At 42.5% G+C, this 15,983-nt stretch overlaps 1 protein-coding gene across 3 annotated transcripts in view; it reads left to right on the top strand.

Annotated features, from left to right (window-relative positions):
* The window catches only part of SNX21 (sorting nexin family member 21), a 68,962-nt gene extending 53,305 nt beyond the window's left edge, over positions 1–15,657 (top strand). For all 3 annotated transcript variants that reach the window (XM_073606283.1, XM_073606282.1, XM_073606284.1), the window contains exon 4: positions 11,979–15,657. In XM_073606283.1, the coding sequence (XP_073462384.1) occupies positions 11,979–12,659 (681 nt within the window). In that variant the 3' untranslated portion in view covers positions 12,660–15,657. The remainder of the gene's footprint in view (positions 1–11,978) is intronic.
* Positions 15,658–15,983: the final 326 nt, after the last annotated feature.

Below are 15,983 nucleotides of genomic sequence, written 5' to 3'. Positions count from 1 at the left end.
GTTCTGTGAGTGCTATGAGGTCCTTGGGAGACTGCTCAGGGCTTTCTAATAACAAAAAATCGCCCAAGTAGTGAATCACCTTTCGACACCCTTTGCAATTGGACAATACCTAATTGAGAGCTGAGGCAAAAATAATTAAAAGCCAGTGACCGCTCTTGGAGCCAGATGTCAATTTTGTGGCAAAATAATACTGGTCCCACCATTTGAACCCATGCCATTGCCAGAGGGAAGGTTTGAAGGCATCCGAAATATCCGCTTTGGATAACCATGTGCCCCTACCAGACTGTAAAATGTGCTGAATGGCCAAGTCTATTGATGAATATTGCAGCGAAAATTCCTCTGATGGAATGAGAGAATTTAGACTAAGTATGTGTGATGAATGGGGAGCAGACAAGTCATAGATTAACCAAAATCTATTTGAAAATTTACCCTTTACCACATTGATGGGGCTAACCCTCCACATGCTGAATGGTGAACAAGAAAATGGCCCTATGACAAACCCCTTGGCTAACTCGATCTGTAATAATTCATCCAGTAACCGGGCATTCCTGGCAGCAGATAACAAATTGGCACACTTAAAAGACTCCAAAGGTAAAGTGATGAGGTCCGTATGAAACCCATCAGAAAAACCTTCCACAAGAAAATGCCTAAGAGCTGGGGATGGGTGGTGTAACCACCAGAATCTAACCTGGATATGTTGACTTGGCTCAGTCATGATGAACTGGATGACTTGATGGGACAGGCAGATTTGAGGTGCGCTCTGAAACAGTTGGAACAAATATGGAGGAGTCTACATTGATTGTAGTTGCAGACCATGTAGTTGAAGTTATTGCACAGCTAAGCCTTGCCAAGATAGTGTATAGGTCTGCCCAGATTGTCAACCTGCCCCGACTGCCCTGTGGAGGAACCAATGGACCCCTGCTTGGTGGACCCGGTAGGTATGGGATGTTCCAAGTTAGGACACCGATTGGAGGTTTGAGAAAATGACTGGCAATTACCACAAGTTGGAGACTTCTGACTGGCGAAATGCCTACAGAATAGCTCCGTGTCTATATTGCTCCAACATGACTAACTGAAACTGCGCCCAAGTGGCAGCGACCTTTGCCGAAAACTATATGGTGGTTCTACATTTTATGATTACCACCTATTTGTGAGCTAGATCCACCACCTTGTGGAGATGCAGGTCGAACTCCTCTCTCCTGCCGGGACTGACGGCACAAATAACGTCCCTATAAATACCAAAGGAGAGAACAAATTTGGCTATGCTCAGTTTGCAATTAAGCCTCGGATCCCTGGTTTTGAGGACCACCGAGACTTCCCCGCAAGCGTAAGCCTTGCTCTCAACAATGTTCTGCAAAGCTATGAGCAGGGATGCCAGGTTAATGTCCTTCCCCTCCAGAATGTCCGTCTTTTTTTAAGATTGGCCGGGATGAAGTGCACAGGAGATAACGGAAGGTAGTACTGATAGTGGTGAAGGAACAGCAAGAGGTAACGGCACACTGGTATTACCTACAGAGGTTCCGGATGGCACAGGGCCTATAGAAGCCACTGAAACTTCCACTTTGGCCTCCATCACGTCCATCCTATCCTGTAACTGCTGAACTGAAGTGGAGAGTGTATTTAAAACTGTATGGATCTGAGTCAGAGATGTGAGTAACGACACGTGCTCTGGACTGGTGGATGGCTACGGCTGGGCCAGGTTTGGAAACAGAAGTCTGAACAACTCCGCTTTCCTAGCCGTGGCCGAGAATGGAATGCCCCTGCATTGGAGCTCAGCTATGAGTTTTGGAATAGTCCAGTTTCTCAGGGATGGAGTGCTTCCATGCTCTGAGCCCCTAACTGGAGTAGGAGGGATGAAGGCAAATTTAGTAAAGTATATGAATACCAAGCGCTGAAATGGAGATAAATAATGGTACAATAATTGGTGATTAAAAAAAAATGATTGGTTATTAAAAAATGGTGATTGAAAAAATAAATTAAGCTGCTATCAATCATAAAAGTGGACAGAAGCCATGCTCAAAAGTAAAATTATATAAAGTTGACGCGCTCTAATTAATTCTCAATCAATGCACATCTCACTTCATATAGCATGCAAATAGGTGCAAATAAATAGTGTAATCAATAAAAGTACATACAGTATATGAGAGTGATTAAAAAACGTACTACTAAATCAATAAATATAAATGCGCTCCACCAATCAGTTACTACACGGCTCGCTCCATATAAGTGGAAGTGGGTAATGTGGTTAATGCAAAGTGCTTGAAGTGCATACAAATTCCCTGTAGTGAACTTGATCCAATGATGCTAAGTGAACAAAAATCGTGCCAATATATCAATTTAAGAAACCAATAATAATTACTGATATAAATATCAGTAATAAACCATGTGGTGAGATAATACAAATATGTAGATACTACTATCAATTTGAAACATTTGAATGAGCAATGTCCTTAAGTGGAATAAGGAAAAAAAGGAAAACACTATCAATCAAACATTAGGATGATAAGTTATGCAAATAATCAGCCCAGCAATCCATCCGTCATTTAGAAATGAGGGGTTAAACACTATGGTAATTATCCATCCTGTTCATAGCTTAAGTCATTGAAATTCAAAAGACACTTTTCCAGATGAATAATACTGATGAGTTTCACTTTGATTCAATGTGTAGTCTCAACATGCGATAGATTTATGCAAAATAAGCAGAAAAGATATCATTGCGCAATAATCTAACTCATTAAAATAATCTAACTCAAGGAGAAAGTCATATGGTCTGTGACGTAACGCGTGGGAGGAGCCAGTGGGGATCACTGCTGTTTGATACATCTGCTTCACAGCGGCTGACTGCAACTTCTATGCCTCTATGCCTGAACAAACCGGGCGCTTGTGAGTGTATCACTGTGCTGTTAAAACCTTAGCTTTTATTGAGTTAGATTATTACGCAATGATATCGTCTCTGCATATTTTGCATAAATCATGTTGAGACTACACATTGAATCAAAGCGAAACTCATCATCATTATTATTCATATGGAAAAGTGTCTTTTGAATTTCAGTGACTTAAGCTATGAACAGGATGGATAATCACCATAGTGTTTAACCCCCCATTTCTAAATGACGGATGGATTGCTGGGCTGATTATTGGATCAAGTTCATTACAGGGAATTTGTATGCACTTCAAGCACTTTGTATTAACCACATTACCCACTTCCACTTATATGGAGCGAGCCGTGTAGTAACTGATTGGTGGAGCGCATTTATATTTATCGATTTAGTAGTACGTTTTTTAATCACTCTCATATACTGTATGTACTTTTATTGATTACACTATTTATTTGCATGCTATATGAAGTGAGATGTGCATTGATTGAGAATTAATTAGAGCGATTCAACTTTATATAACTTTACTTTTGATGAAGGCAAATTTGTCACTCTGATACGTGTGACATGTTCAAATCTGTGGGAAAAACCAACTGGAGATGGTCAGTCAGACTAAACCACCAACAATACCCTAACACACTAAGTAACAGTGTGTGGTACTGAAACAGCTTGTGTATGTGTGTGCATGTGTGCGTGTGTTCGCGTGTGTGGTGAGCGAGTCCGAGTAACCTGCAGCGCCCAGATAGGTATTTAAAAACGAACACTCAGGGCTTGGTACCTACAGACCGTGGTAGGCAGAAAATAGAAATGAAAGTGACGTACGGGTGAGAAAACTGTAGCTAATATAATTCTTATAAACGAAAGCTCAGCCCACACGGATCTGTAGACGTGACAGATCCTGCTATGCCATGCACCTAGCTAACTGACCCTGACTGAATGATACAGCGAACACGCCTTGCTGCTCCAGCGCGTAAACGTTGAATCCACCTGCAACAAAACCATGAAGTATGCACCGAAATGATGGGGGAAAAATAACAAGAAATTACACTGGCCATGAAGGGATCACCTGAACCAGGCTACTCGTGCCCCCCCGCCCGCCATGAAACAAAGTACTGATGACGCGATTTTGGCTGCCCAGTGAGGGGCTGACAAGTGGCCACCAAATGGTAATGATGAGATGTGGCAGAATGCCTGGGAATGCCAGTGGATTCTATGACAATGACCCCAGGTGCTGGAGTGGCTGACCACGACAAGGACTGGCATGGAACACTACATGCGTGGTTTTTGGTGACTAGGCAAACTCCCAAAACCATGGTGCAGCAGACCCTGACTGCCACAAGGACAGTGCCGCCTGTCACACCAGACCTGAACCCAGAAGTGTGCCTCCCCCCCAACCCCTCGCCCTGCACCTACCTGAGCAGAACGCTGTACCTGTGTCTGACGGCTTTTTCATCACAGGACCTCCCTCTGTGTATTCCAAACAAACACCGGAGAAAGAGGAGCATCCCGACCGCTACCTGGAAACGACATCACTGACGGAAGCCTGTATGATCTGAACACATAGCTATGAATTCCTGTGCTCACGACGCTGCCTGCCTGAGAGCTGCAGCATGCATCACCAAATATGGATGCTGTGAGACCCCCTGTGCTTGGGGCTGAGTGAAGCAGGATGCATGTACCCTGTACCCGTAATGCATGAACCCGTATGTGCAGTGCATGTGACGAAAGACGGCCCAAATGATTGGTAGTGGCCACCAGCTGTGGAACTACAGGGCTCAGCAGGCCTGACCTGGATGAAGTTGGTGATGCTCCCAGTTCCCTGGCCTCTGAGAGCACAGCCAAGATGGAGAGCCTGAATTAACTCATGGATAACTCGGTGAGTGGCAGTGCACGAGGTGACAAGCGACTCTGTGAAACCCCCAAAGCAGAATAACAAACGTGCTCTGGTAGCTGCAGTGTGCCAGCTCACGTCCACCATCATGCTAAGCCATGCACCTGCAGCAGCACCTCTGTACCTTCCTCCCTCCCCCCCCCACCATCTCCCCTGTCCAGCACCTACTTCCACCCCGGTGCTGACAAAGCTTTCCCAGTAAAACCGTGGCTAGTATTTGAACCGCCAGCCGAGCCTGATAGTCATGTGAGAACCGGAAAAAAAACAAAACGTCCACCGTGCTTGTCCTACCACCGAACTGGAGCAGGTGTTCTGTCGAAGTGCCCCCCATTGAATAGTGCCCGGTATCTACTGCACATGCGTCATAGGGAACAGCACAACAGCTGATTTGCTGATCAGCTGGGCTGACATAACCAGGGCGCATGCGCACATCGTAGGAGTTATCTCTCGCTGGGAGATACCATTTTACAGGCACAATTTAAACCTATACAAACAGTGGGGGGGGGACTGTAGTTCTCAGATTGTGCATTGCTGCTGCTGGAGGGCGGCTAGTGGCTGTGTTGAAGAGCTGGTTTTGTTTGTGTCGCAACCCGCCCTTTCACACAGGCAAAACCAGCTGTACAACACAGCAAACCCGCCTTGCAACACAGACAAAATGGGACCAATCAGCACACTGTAAAGCCGCCCCGCAACGGCGAGGCACAATGTGAGAACTATGGTCTCCCCCCACTGTTTGTATAGGTTTCAATTTTGGCCGTGAAATGGTATCTCCCATCGAGAGATGACTCCTACGATGTGCGCTTGCGCCCTGGTCATGTCATTCCAGCTGATCGGCAACTCAGCTGAAGTGTGGCTCCGTCCTGCACATGCGTGGGCACTATTTGATGGGGGGCACTTCTCGACAGAACACCTGAAATGATGTAGCCACCTGCTATCCTGTATGAAACCCAGAAATGCTGGCCGACGATCGCAGGGAGAAGGAGGGGGGATCATAAGCCCGGAATCCTCCTAGAAATATAGGCTAGCCAATGGCCAGCCTTCTAACATACATTTCTGTACACACTTCATCCACCCTCAGTGAGTCTGGTTCATCACAAGTCACTGAACCTGTAGCACTAGACAGACAACTGCACACAAATGTGGAATTTATACACCCAATTGCTGAGGAAGCAAATTAGATCTAATTAAACTTACATAATAGCCTGTGACCTATGGCTTGGACTGCTTTTTACGAGAAAGGAAGGGCACATTTCCTGTTTAATAAAAATACACACACACAACTTTAAAGTATTTAAACACACTCCATTGAGAACCCACTGGATTACAACAAATAGTATTTTATGACTCAAAATGCATTTACTTTGTTAAAAAAAAAAAAATCACATAGCCGCACAGTCTCATTCACATCCCTCTTCTCCATAGCTGGGTAAGCAGTGTATTTCTGACCTGTTTAGCCAGTGCAGCTGCTATACTTGCTACCAGTGGCTGCAGTTTCATAGCGGGGCTCCTGCTGGGAATCATTGTCGATCAACTTAAGGCCTCATTCACACAAGGTGATTTGATCAGTGCTGTGTAGAGCCCTGTTTTACCAACATGGGTACGCACAGGTGTTGCATGCGTCCCCATACCAAACACAGCGGGAGCACAGAGACCATCGCTGCTCCCAATGCAACATCCATGCGGGTACCCTGGGTGCATTCGGGGGCTTTGTGAGTTCGAGGACATGCACTTGCATGGATTTCATATTGGGAGCAGTGGCTCTAGCCGTACGTGAATAGGACTGCCTGCACGGAACACCTGTGCATCCTAATGCGGCTAAGCATGGCTTATAGAGGAACTGCAGTCTGCTCACATAATGTGTAATAAAAACATCTTTGCCATTCTGAAGCCTTCCTCCAGCCACTTTTCATATTTTATATATACTGTGATTCTGTTCTTGCCAAATATGCTGCAGAAATCTCCCTCCCACTGAGTCTGGTTGCAACCATTTTAACTGTGGGCACCTGAAGCTGCTTGCCTGTTCACTTCCTGGATGTACACAGGCACACCTCCAGCTCTGCAGCTCTCATTGGCCCTCTTATGACCTCCCCCTCCCTTCCTGGCAAACTCACAGAGTGAGAGAGCTGTGCATGATGTCATAAGCCTAGGCTAATGACCAGACAAGAAACAGAAAGTGGGCTGTATAAGGTATTTACTGGCAGAAAAAAATGACTGAGGCCGGGTTCACACTATACCGGGCTGCGGATCGCACAGGAGCGCTGTACGTCCCTCTTCCCCATTTCCCCGCTATGCCTGAATTCGGCCCTGAAACGGAGCCAAAGACGCACAGCGTTTTTGTGCAGTGCGCTCCGCAGCCGCCCTGGAGATATGTGAACTGGCTCCATAGGGAGCCAGTCACAGTCTCCTACTATGCGAATTAGATGTGGGGAAACCCACATCTAATTTGCATAGGTGTGAACCGGGCTTAAGATCCGCTTTGAGTTGCCCCATGTGAACAAGGCCTAATAGGGCTAGGCAAAGGTGTGTGGCAGCTAAACAGATTACGGGAGTAAAGCTGACGTACACTGTTGTGTTTTTGTGTTTGTGTTTGTGTTTTTTTCCCAGCAGACTGTGTGAATGGATGAATTGTCCTCCACCTGCATATTATAATCTGTGACTTCAATTTAAACTTCTCCAGCCCAATAGCTGGCCATAGACTTGGCTATTTTTAGTCAATTTCGGTCAGCCAATAGTCAAACCTGGGCAATACATTGACCGCTTCAATACAGTTTATTGAAAGACTGAAATAAAAACTACAGTATTTTCAAAGTGATCAGATTTTTCTGCTAGGATCAGATTGGCAATTTGGATCAGAATGACAGCTAGCAACTAGTCACCAAAAGAGTTCATCAATGGTGGCCCTATGTATCATTTCCATACAGGTTTCTTTTAATGCTCAATCTCTGTATACTTGGCTTGTCCTCTGTTGGAGCTTCTGTGCCAAGAGCATGCTGGGCCAATGCCAAAATTGTGCAGTAATGATGCCATTGCCTGAAAAAACTGCTTCGAACTGACACGTCCCCTTCCCATAGTTTTTTTGTAAGCAGAAGACCAACCGTTTTTTCCTTATGCTGCAATGCCATAAATATTAATCCATTACAAAAAGCACTTTTCTTTCTTGTCCACTGGGGGTCACAGGAGTTCACCTTTTGAGTATAATGTTGCCTACAGGAACCCCGGGGGGGGGGGGGGGGATCAAAGGACAACCTAGCTCCCTGCTAGCATTTTTTAATTTTTTTTTTCTAAATTTCTTTTTTTTTTTTTTTTTTTTTTATTTAATCAGGACTCTTCTCTACATCAGTGCTAGTCTCTGGTTGCAGCCTTTCTTCAGCCTAGCTTTGGGAGTGCCATGCCCCTGAAATCCACTCAATGAGCACTTGACCTGCGTATTGTTGAGGGACAACATCTCTTCAAACAGTCTCTTGATACCATTATCAAGAATTGTCACTGGAGGCAAAAGAACTTGCCTCCGTCAGGGCAAAAAGTCTAGGCAAGGTCTACTACATATCATCTCTTTTGTTGCTTTAATCCTGGGGTGTGTGCAGGTGGCCAGAGAACCAAGTGTGAGAGGCCTAATTGTAAAGTCTAGGGTAGGAAACATACTATATCCCCAGAAAAGCTTTTATCAGAATGAATGTACACCCCCACTTTCCACAATGGGGGGATGTTTGTTAAAGTTTGTAGAACTCTAGATATTTTGCCAGAGAACCATCAGCTACATACAGTATATAGATTTGTGTTCCAGCAGTGGTACAGAAACTTCTGTCCTGTTCCCGAAACAAAATGGAGGCGGTCTGAGAGCTGTTTAACCAGTCACAGAGAGGTTTGTATTCTTATAGATGAATACAAGGCTTTTTCTAATTGGCTGAGGTGGAGAGGCAGACAGATGACATCAGCCCCTACCTCAGCTAATCAGAGGAAGCATTGTGTTCATACATAAAATACAAAGCTTCCTGTGAATGGCCCAGGACTTCTCGTCCTGTTCCCAGAACAAAATATAAATGCTGCTTAGCCATTCACAGGAAGCTTTGTATTTTATGATTGCATACAATGCTTCCTATGATTAGCTGAGGTAGAGGTTTTGATGTAATTTGTCTGCCTCTCCATGCCAATTAGAGAGACTTGTATTCATTTGTAAAATACAAAGCTTTCTGTGAATGCCTGGCTGAGCAGCACTTGGCCTGACTCCATCTTGTTCTGGGAACAGGACTGGCAGAACACAGCACTGTATGTAGCTGAAAATACATACAGTTTATACAGTTCTGACAGCAGTCACGTGTATTGGTGAAGAAAATGCACCAGTTTGGTCCAAACAAAAATAAAAAGTAAAAGTAAAATGTGGAAAATAAAAGTAAACCTACAGTTTGGCTGTAATTTGCAGCAAACTGCTTTAGGCTGCTTTTTACTTTCCAATTGACTTGTATGGAAAAAGAAGCAGACCCTTAGTCATATGGCTGAAAATCCTCATTCCTGTGTACAGCTTTGTGAACTGATCCCAATTTATACAAAGTATGTAATTTATGTTTACAAAAATCTTCATCGCTCTAGACATTCTATACCAGGGGTCTGTAAACTATGGCCCTCCAGTTGTTCAGTAACTACAATTCCCATCATGCATAGTCATGTCTGTGAATGTCAGTGTTTTACAATGCCTCATGGGATGTGTAGTTCCGCAACAGCTGAATTACACATGGATCACTCCTTTGAACCCTTCACTTTGCATGAATTCCACATTTTGCACACTGTCAGGATTATATAATTTGTTACATAAGCTGGGGAGTTGCTGCAAGCTTTGCTTAGTGATGTAACCTCCAAGTAAAATAAATCATTAATGATGGGAGATTTTTACATTAGTAAGTAGAGAAGTGTCAGTGTAAACTACAGGAAAAGGCACTGACCACAATGACAACTGATAATGGCACAGGAAGTTATCAGCTCACAAGATTTTTGGCAAGATCAACAGTTTATTTTTTTTGCACAGATGAGAGCAGATCTAAAACCCTTTCATTGATCTATTTAACAGACCAAAATTAAGCAAATAAAAATTAAATAAAATTAATTGTTGGGGTTTTGCATACATTTCAAACCTAGCCAGAACAAGCCACATCACCGCTGTTCATCCAACATCTGGATTTACAGTACCAGTCATGTGAAATGCAGGTCTTGGCAACATTGGTCATATTTTATAAAAGGTCAGTCCTACGTTCAGCATGCCCAGCTTTTTTTAAAACATCTGCTTTCTTTAAAATTCAGATTACAAATGACATCAGACTGTGTGTGCGTGTAACGAGGGGTTACTATGGCTGCAATAAGATGTTATCTATAATTCCTATAGGTTGAATAAAGTATTACTCCACTGCTTTTTGTAGTTCTTCTTCTGATAGAGCAGCTAACTTTTTTTTTATATCATATGGATGAGATTTCTGTCCCTATTACAAAGGGACAGGAAGTTGAGGGAATTCTCCCCATTAACGACACAGATGGCAATAAAAACTTATCTGAGGCTCTAACCCTCCCCCATTCTCTTTTTAAAAATTTTTAAAGTCATTCTGAAGTCCATAACAAAGATAAGCCGGCAACCCAAAAGCTTCTTAACAGGATTTATTAGCACAACTGTAATGAATAATCCAACATAATGCTAACACGTTTTGGCCACAGCATAAGTTAAGCACATAGAATCAAACTTTCTATATCAAAAACGGACCAAGTGAATTAAAGAGATCAGTGGGAAGAGGTAAGTTTCCCACTGATCTCTTTACCTCACTTGGTCTGTTCACATGCACACAAAGTTTGATTTTATTCTATACTTATGCTTTGACGAAGGCTGTTGCCGAAACGTGTTAGAATTTTTTTGTGCTAATAAATCCTGTTAAGAAGAAGCTTTTGTGAATTCTTAACCTATCCTTAATTGAGGGTACTCAATCCTGAGAGGCGACTACTTGTGCTGGCTGACAACTTCATCCTAGTTCCCTCCCCCCTCCCTTTTTTAATTTTTTTTACCCATGCATTCCTCTTGCCTCACTACTTTCCTTTTTCTTCAACACCTAAGGTGTCCTCATGTCTGTCTGAAAATATCGGAAAATGCTTATTGATATGCACCAATTGTTTGGTAGGAATGTGTCACCTGCAGAACACTGGATCCCTTTGGATGGATGGCCTTACCTGACAATAGATAAGAGCCTGTAGGTTATCTTACCCTCCCAGTTAGTTCATATGAGTCATGTTCCTTCAAATTTTGTTTATTACATGGTAATTTTTTTTTCTATTGTCCTGAAGTGCTAGTTGTGATTTGTTACTATATTGTAGAGTGGTATAGTACGTGCTTTGGATAATCTCTATTATGTTACAGCAGATGACCTTTTTCAGGACATTGCTGTTTTGTCATAGTACTGTTTCATACTGCATATCCATAAATTAAAATTAAAAAAATGAAAAATAAATCAAATAAAGTCCTTGAGTTGCCGGCTCATCCTTTTTTTTTTTTTTTTATGGACTTCTAAGTGAACGCCAGTACACCTACTCTACTCTTCAACCATCTACATAGTGGTTGAGCTTGGGTGAGTCTTCTTGTGCTTCCATGTTGAAGTCAACCTGAGCCTGAGAGAACTATGGGGATTGCCACTGCTGACCTCCCTCTGAAAACGGTAATTGCGTGGTTAGACCAGTGGCTACTGTCCTGGGACAAGTAGATAAACTGGAAGTCGTCAAAATCAATTTGTAACTTCTTATTTTCATAGTTCTGTATTTGTGATTCCACTACAGAAGCAATAGGGTCAGCGTGACAGCCAAGCAAAGAGAAATTTCATAAACAAAAGTCAGCAGGGTTTCTTTTTGAAGCTTTACTTTAAGCGGGCAGCACTTTTCGCCCGCAACGATTCCGCCCGTGATCAGGTGTAAATGGAGCCTTTGATTCTTTGTAGAAGCCAGCTGTTAGGTGTGCTACAGTGCAAGAAGCCATGCTGATAGGAGGAAAAAGCAGAATGACTGCCTGAGATGAGTTAATCAGTATGCTGCTTTTCACAGGGTAGGGAGATCTGTAAATGAAAGTGAAACTGCAGCAGAGAAAGTTCAGGTGCCTGAAAGCAATTTTTAAGGGTTCCCCTGTGTTAAATATACAGTGTAGCTTTTACACAAGCCATGATCATTTAGCCTCTTTTTATTTTCCTTTTCAGATGTACACCATTTACCTTCTACACTCAGGACAATATGATCCTTCACCTGCCTTTGTCACCTGTCGCTACTCTGATCTAGAGCGGCTGAGGAAAAGTCTACGCTCTCATTATCCTGAACAAATGAACAATGTGTCTTTTCCTCGTAAGCGTCTGCATAAGAACTTCACAGCGGAAACCATTGCAAAACGCAGTCGTGCCTTTGAGCAGTTCCTCTGCCATGTGTCTTCAGTACCCACTCTACGATACTCTCCACAATTCTTGGGATTCTTCTACTTGAGCGACATGCAGAAGGCCCAACAGCTTACATGTACAGGATTATATAATCTAGCACTCCCAAAATTGACAAATTGTTGGCGTCTCCAAGAAAAGCTTTGTCCGACGTGGGCATCTACCCACAGACTGATTGTGCTTGCTGGGCTGGTGGTGTGCCACCAGGAGCTGGATACTCTGGCAGAGGCACAGGCATACAGCGAACAGGCAGTAGCTCTTCTGCAGGAATCGCAAGAGCAAAACATGACTTTTCTTATTCCTTTCCTTCAGGCCCACATCCAGTTGTCTTGGAGAGTGGGGAGAGACAAAATGGCCTCTGAGGCTGCCTTGCTGAAGCTGAAAGAGGCTGGACACAGTACAAGCAACGCTCCCACCCTAAAGGAGATTCTAATTAAAGAGACCATAAACTGAACACCTAAGGTATCTTGCAGATAAATCACTACATTCTATACATTTCTATTTTTGCTCTTGTTCAGGTACGTGGTAAAACTGCAGTCAACCTCCTAGTTTTACTGCCCCCTAGCGCGTGTGAATGAACCCCAATACTATTCAGGAAGTCCTGTGATCCACACTTCTGCTAGACAGCATAGACAGGTCCTGAAACTCTAGATGAAGGATAGTGTAAAATGTGCCAAACCTACCTTCTGCCTAGTTTAGCTTGAAAATTATAGCCAGCGATTTATTCAACACATTTTTCTTTTACTTTTCTTCCAGTTTTTATACAGGAGATCATTTTTACTGAGCTCCTTTTCACCAGTTTCAGAGGTCACAAGTATAGAAACCATAGTCCTGGAACATGGTAAATACACTAACCCTTCTAACCTCACCGGATAAAATAAATTACAATTTACTAATTATTTACAATTTGAGCGCTTGTTTCAAGTTAAGGATGATGGGAAAACATTAGTGCATAGATGTCCATAGACAGGGTGAGATAAGGGAAGGAATGCAATGATCAGGTCTGCTTGGAAGGAATGCAATAATCAGGTCTGCAGGCAGGGGATGCAATGATCAGGTCTGCTGGGAAGGAATGCAATGATCAGGTCTACTGGGAAGGAATGCAATGATCAGGTCTACTGGGAAGGAATGCAATGATCAGGTCTGCTGGAAGGGAATGCAATGATCAGGTCTACAGGAAGGGAATGCAATGATCGGATCTGCTGAAAGGGAATGCAATGATCAGGTCTGCTGAAAGGGAATGCAATGATCAGGTCTGCTGAAAGGGAATGCAATGATCAGGTCTGCTGGGAAGGAATGCAATGATCAGGTCTGCTGGGAAGGAAATGCAATGATCGGGTCTGCTGGGAAGGAATGCAATGATCAGGTCTGCTGGGAAGGAAATGCAATGATTAGGTCTTTATTCAGCTAGTCGTATGATCAGCATGCTTTGGGTTAAAGTTTGCTGTTGGGACTATCCGCATACATCGGGAATACACCTTACTGGGCACATGATGGCCAGGACACCATCTTTTCTCCATAAGTGGCCATACAGTAGCCTATAACTTACCTGAGTATGGAAAGTAACAAAAAATTGGCTACAATTCCCATTCATCATATGAAATTCCCCAACATAAGTAATTAGAATGTTCTTTGCACAACTACTTCTAGGCATTATAGACCTATGGCCTAGGAGGCCCAAGAGTCTCATCAGATGTGTGCTCCTGTCACCAGCACAGGTTAGCTAATGGTGGCAAACTATTCATCATTAATTAAAATACTAATAATAAAACATAACATTAAACAGTCTAAGAAAAAAAAGATTAGTTCATTGATCTGTATTACGACTAGTTCTCCACCACACAAGCAGAGATTTATTCGAGCAATTGACAGTTTTGTTGCAGTCAAAAGAGTTGGCAAAACGATCAAGAGCTCACAAAAAAAAAGATCAATGAAATGGTCTTTCATTTCAGTGTTCTTTTTTTTTATTTTGCTTAGTTTAGATGAATTATTTATATTTGTGTGTGGCCACCATACTTTTCCTTGTAAGTAGTATATAGGTAGGATTTTAGATACCCCTCCAATGAGCACAAAATACATCAATTATATTAAAAGTATTTACAAATCCTTTATTTTATCCAATAAACATTTAAAAAATGCATAGGTTTCTCGTGTGTGTGTGTGGTGGGTTTATTATTTTTTTTTTTTTTTTTACATTAATAGCCTCAACCATTCTCTATCAACTGGATATAATCCATGGTGGTTTCTAGATTAGATGGGGTTGACAAGTTTTGTGGGGTCATCTCTTCCTCAGGACCTCCTGTCTCTTGTATAGCTGCAAGAGGACAACGTATGCTCTAAAAGCAACAATACAATATTTTTTTGTAATTTTTACATTCAGAGCATGCGTTGCCCTCTTACATCTATACAAGAGACAGAAGGTGCTGAGGAAGCTGTGACCCTGCGAAACGCGTCAATCTTTTCCCCTGTCTCAACTTGAAACCACCATGGATTATATTCAGTTGGTGGAGAATGATTGATTGAGGATATCAATGTAAAAAAAATACACAAGAGAAATCTATGTATGTTTTGTTGGATCTAATTAAAGATTTGTACATAATTTTTATTAAAAGTATGTATTCTATGTTAATGAGAGGGGTATCTAAAATCCTACCTAGATACTACTGTACTAATTGACTTCAAGGATGAGACCCTCCACTAGCACATATATGTAGCAAGAACCTTCCCCACACACACATTCTAAATTTTGTTACATACTTTTTCCTGTGCCCTTCCCTCACTGGGCTGACCAGCAAAGTGTTACTCCTTTGTTAATAAGATTTTGCAGCATCATGGGCCAGTGAGGGAGAAAATCCATTAAATGGGTTGTCTTTCTTTGGTGATGTGTTGGACATCAGGGTGTGATCACCCCATCCCACATGGCCCCAAAGATGGGTTTACAGGTGATCAGTTTGCTACTAAGAAATGTAATAGTTTGTTGACCATCATCTCATTATTTAATAAAACTGCACTTTGATGAGCACTCCCTTGCACCCTCGGTCACCCACTCCAAAGGTCAGAGCCTTGAAATTGCCTTGTGTTTTTTCCCTTCATTACACATGCCATTGCCCTTTACCAGCCCAGTGGCTTTCATACTCGTACAGCATCCAGTCATCCGCCCTGAACGGAGCATGGAACCACATAGAGTGGTCAAGTGAAGCCACAAATGCCATGCGAAGATTAAGGTGAGGGAGGGCGGCTGTTCCCAGGAAGGAATAATCTGAAATTTAGGCAGCTACACAGCAGTGCAACTTCATGTCTCCAGGACCTACAAAACTGGATAAAAAGGGGAACAGAATTTTTATTTTATATTTGTACTCTTAATATTCAAACTTGTATTTTAATATACTTTTATATATGTCTATTTTATACACAAATAACCAAATTAATAAAACCATTTTAATGAAAAATATTAATTCTTCAGAATGTTTATTTAACCTTAACGAAAAAATATCACAGTGGGAATTTACTGTACTAAAATGTGTATGAAGGCATCTGATTGCAGTGTGATTATGACAATGTTGAGACAGCAGGATGAATGACAATAGTAGGTAGGCATTACTGGATCATAAATTCATGTAACTTGGTTTAAAAAAAAATGAATATCATCTATATATACTCACTAGGTTAGTGTACAATGCAGATCGAATCTGTGGAAGTGGGGGGGAGCTGTGAAAAATTTAGAATGCATGTCACAGGATGACCTGACAGCCATGGCAGACATTGAAATGATTGCAA

This window comes from Aquarana catesbeiana, linkage group LG12 (assembly GCF_042186555.1).
Source record: "Aquarana catesbeiana isolate 2022-GZ linkage group LG12, ASM4218655v1, whole genome shotgun sequence".
Lineage (NCBI taxonomy): Eukaryota > Metazoa > Chordata > Amphibia > Anura > Ranidae > Aquarana > Aquarana catesbeiana.
This window is presented reverse-complemented; position numbering and strand designations above follow the sequence as displayed.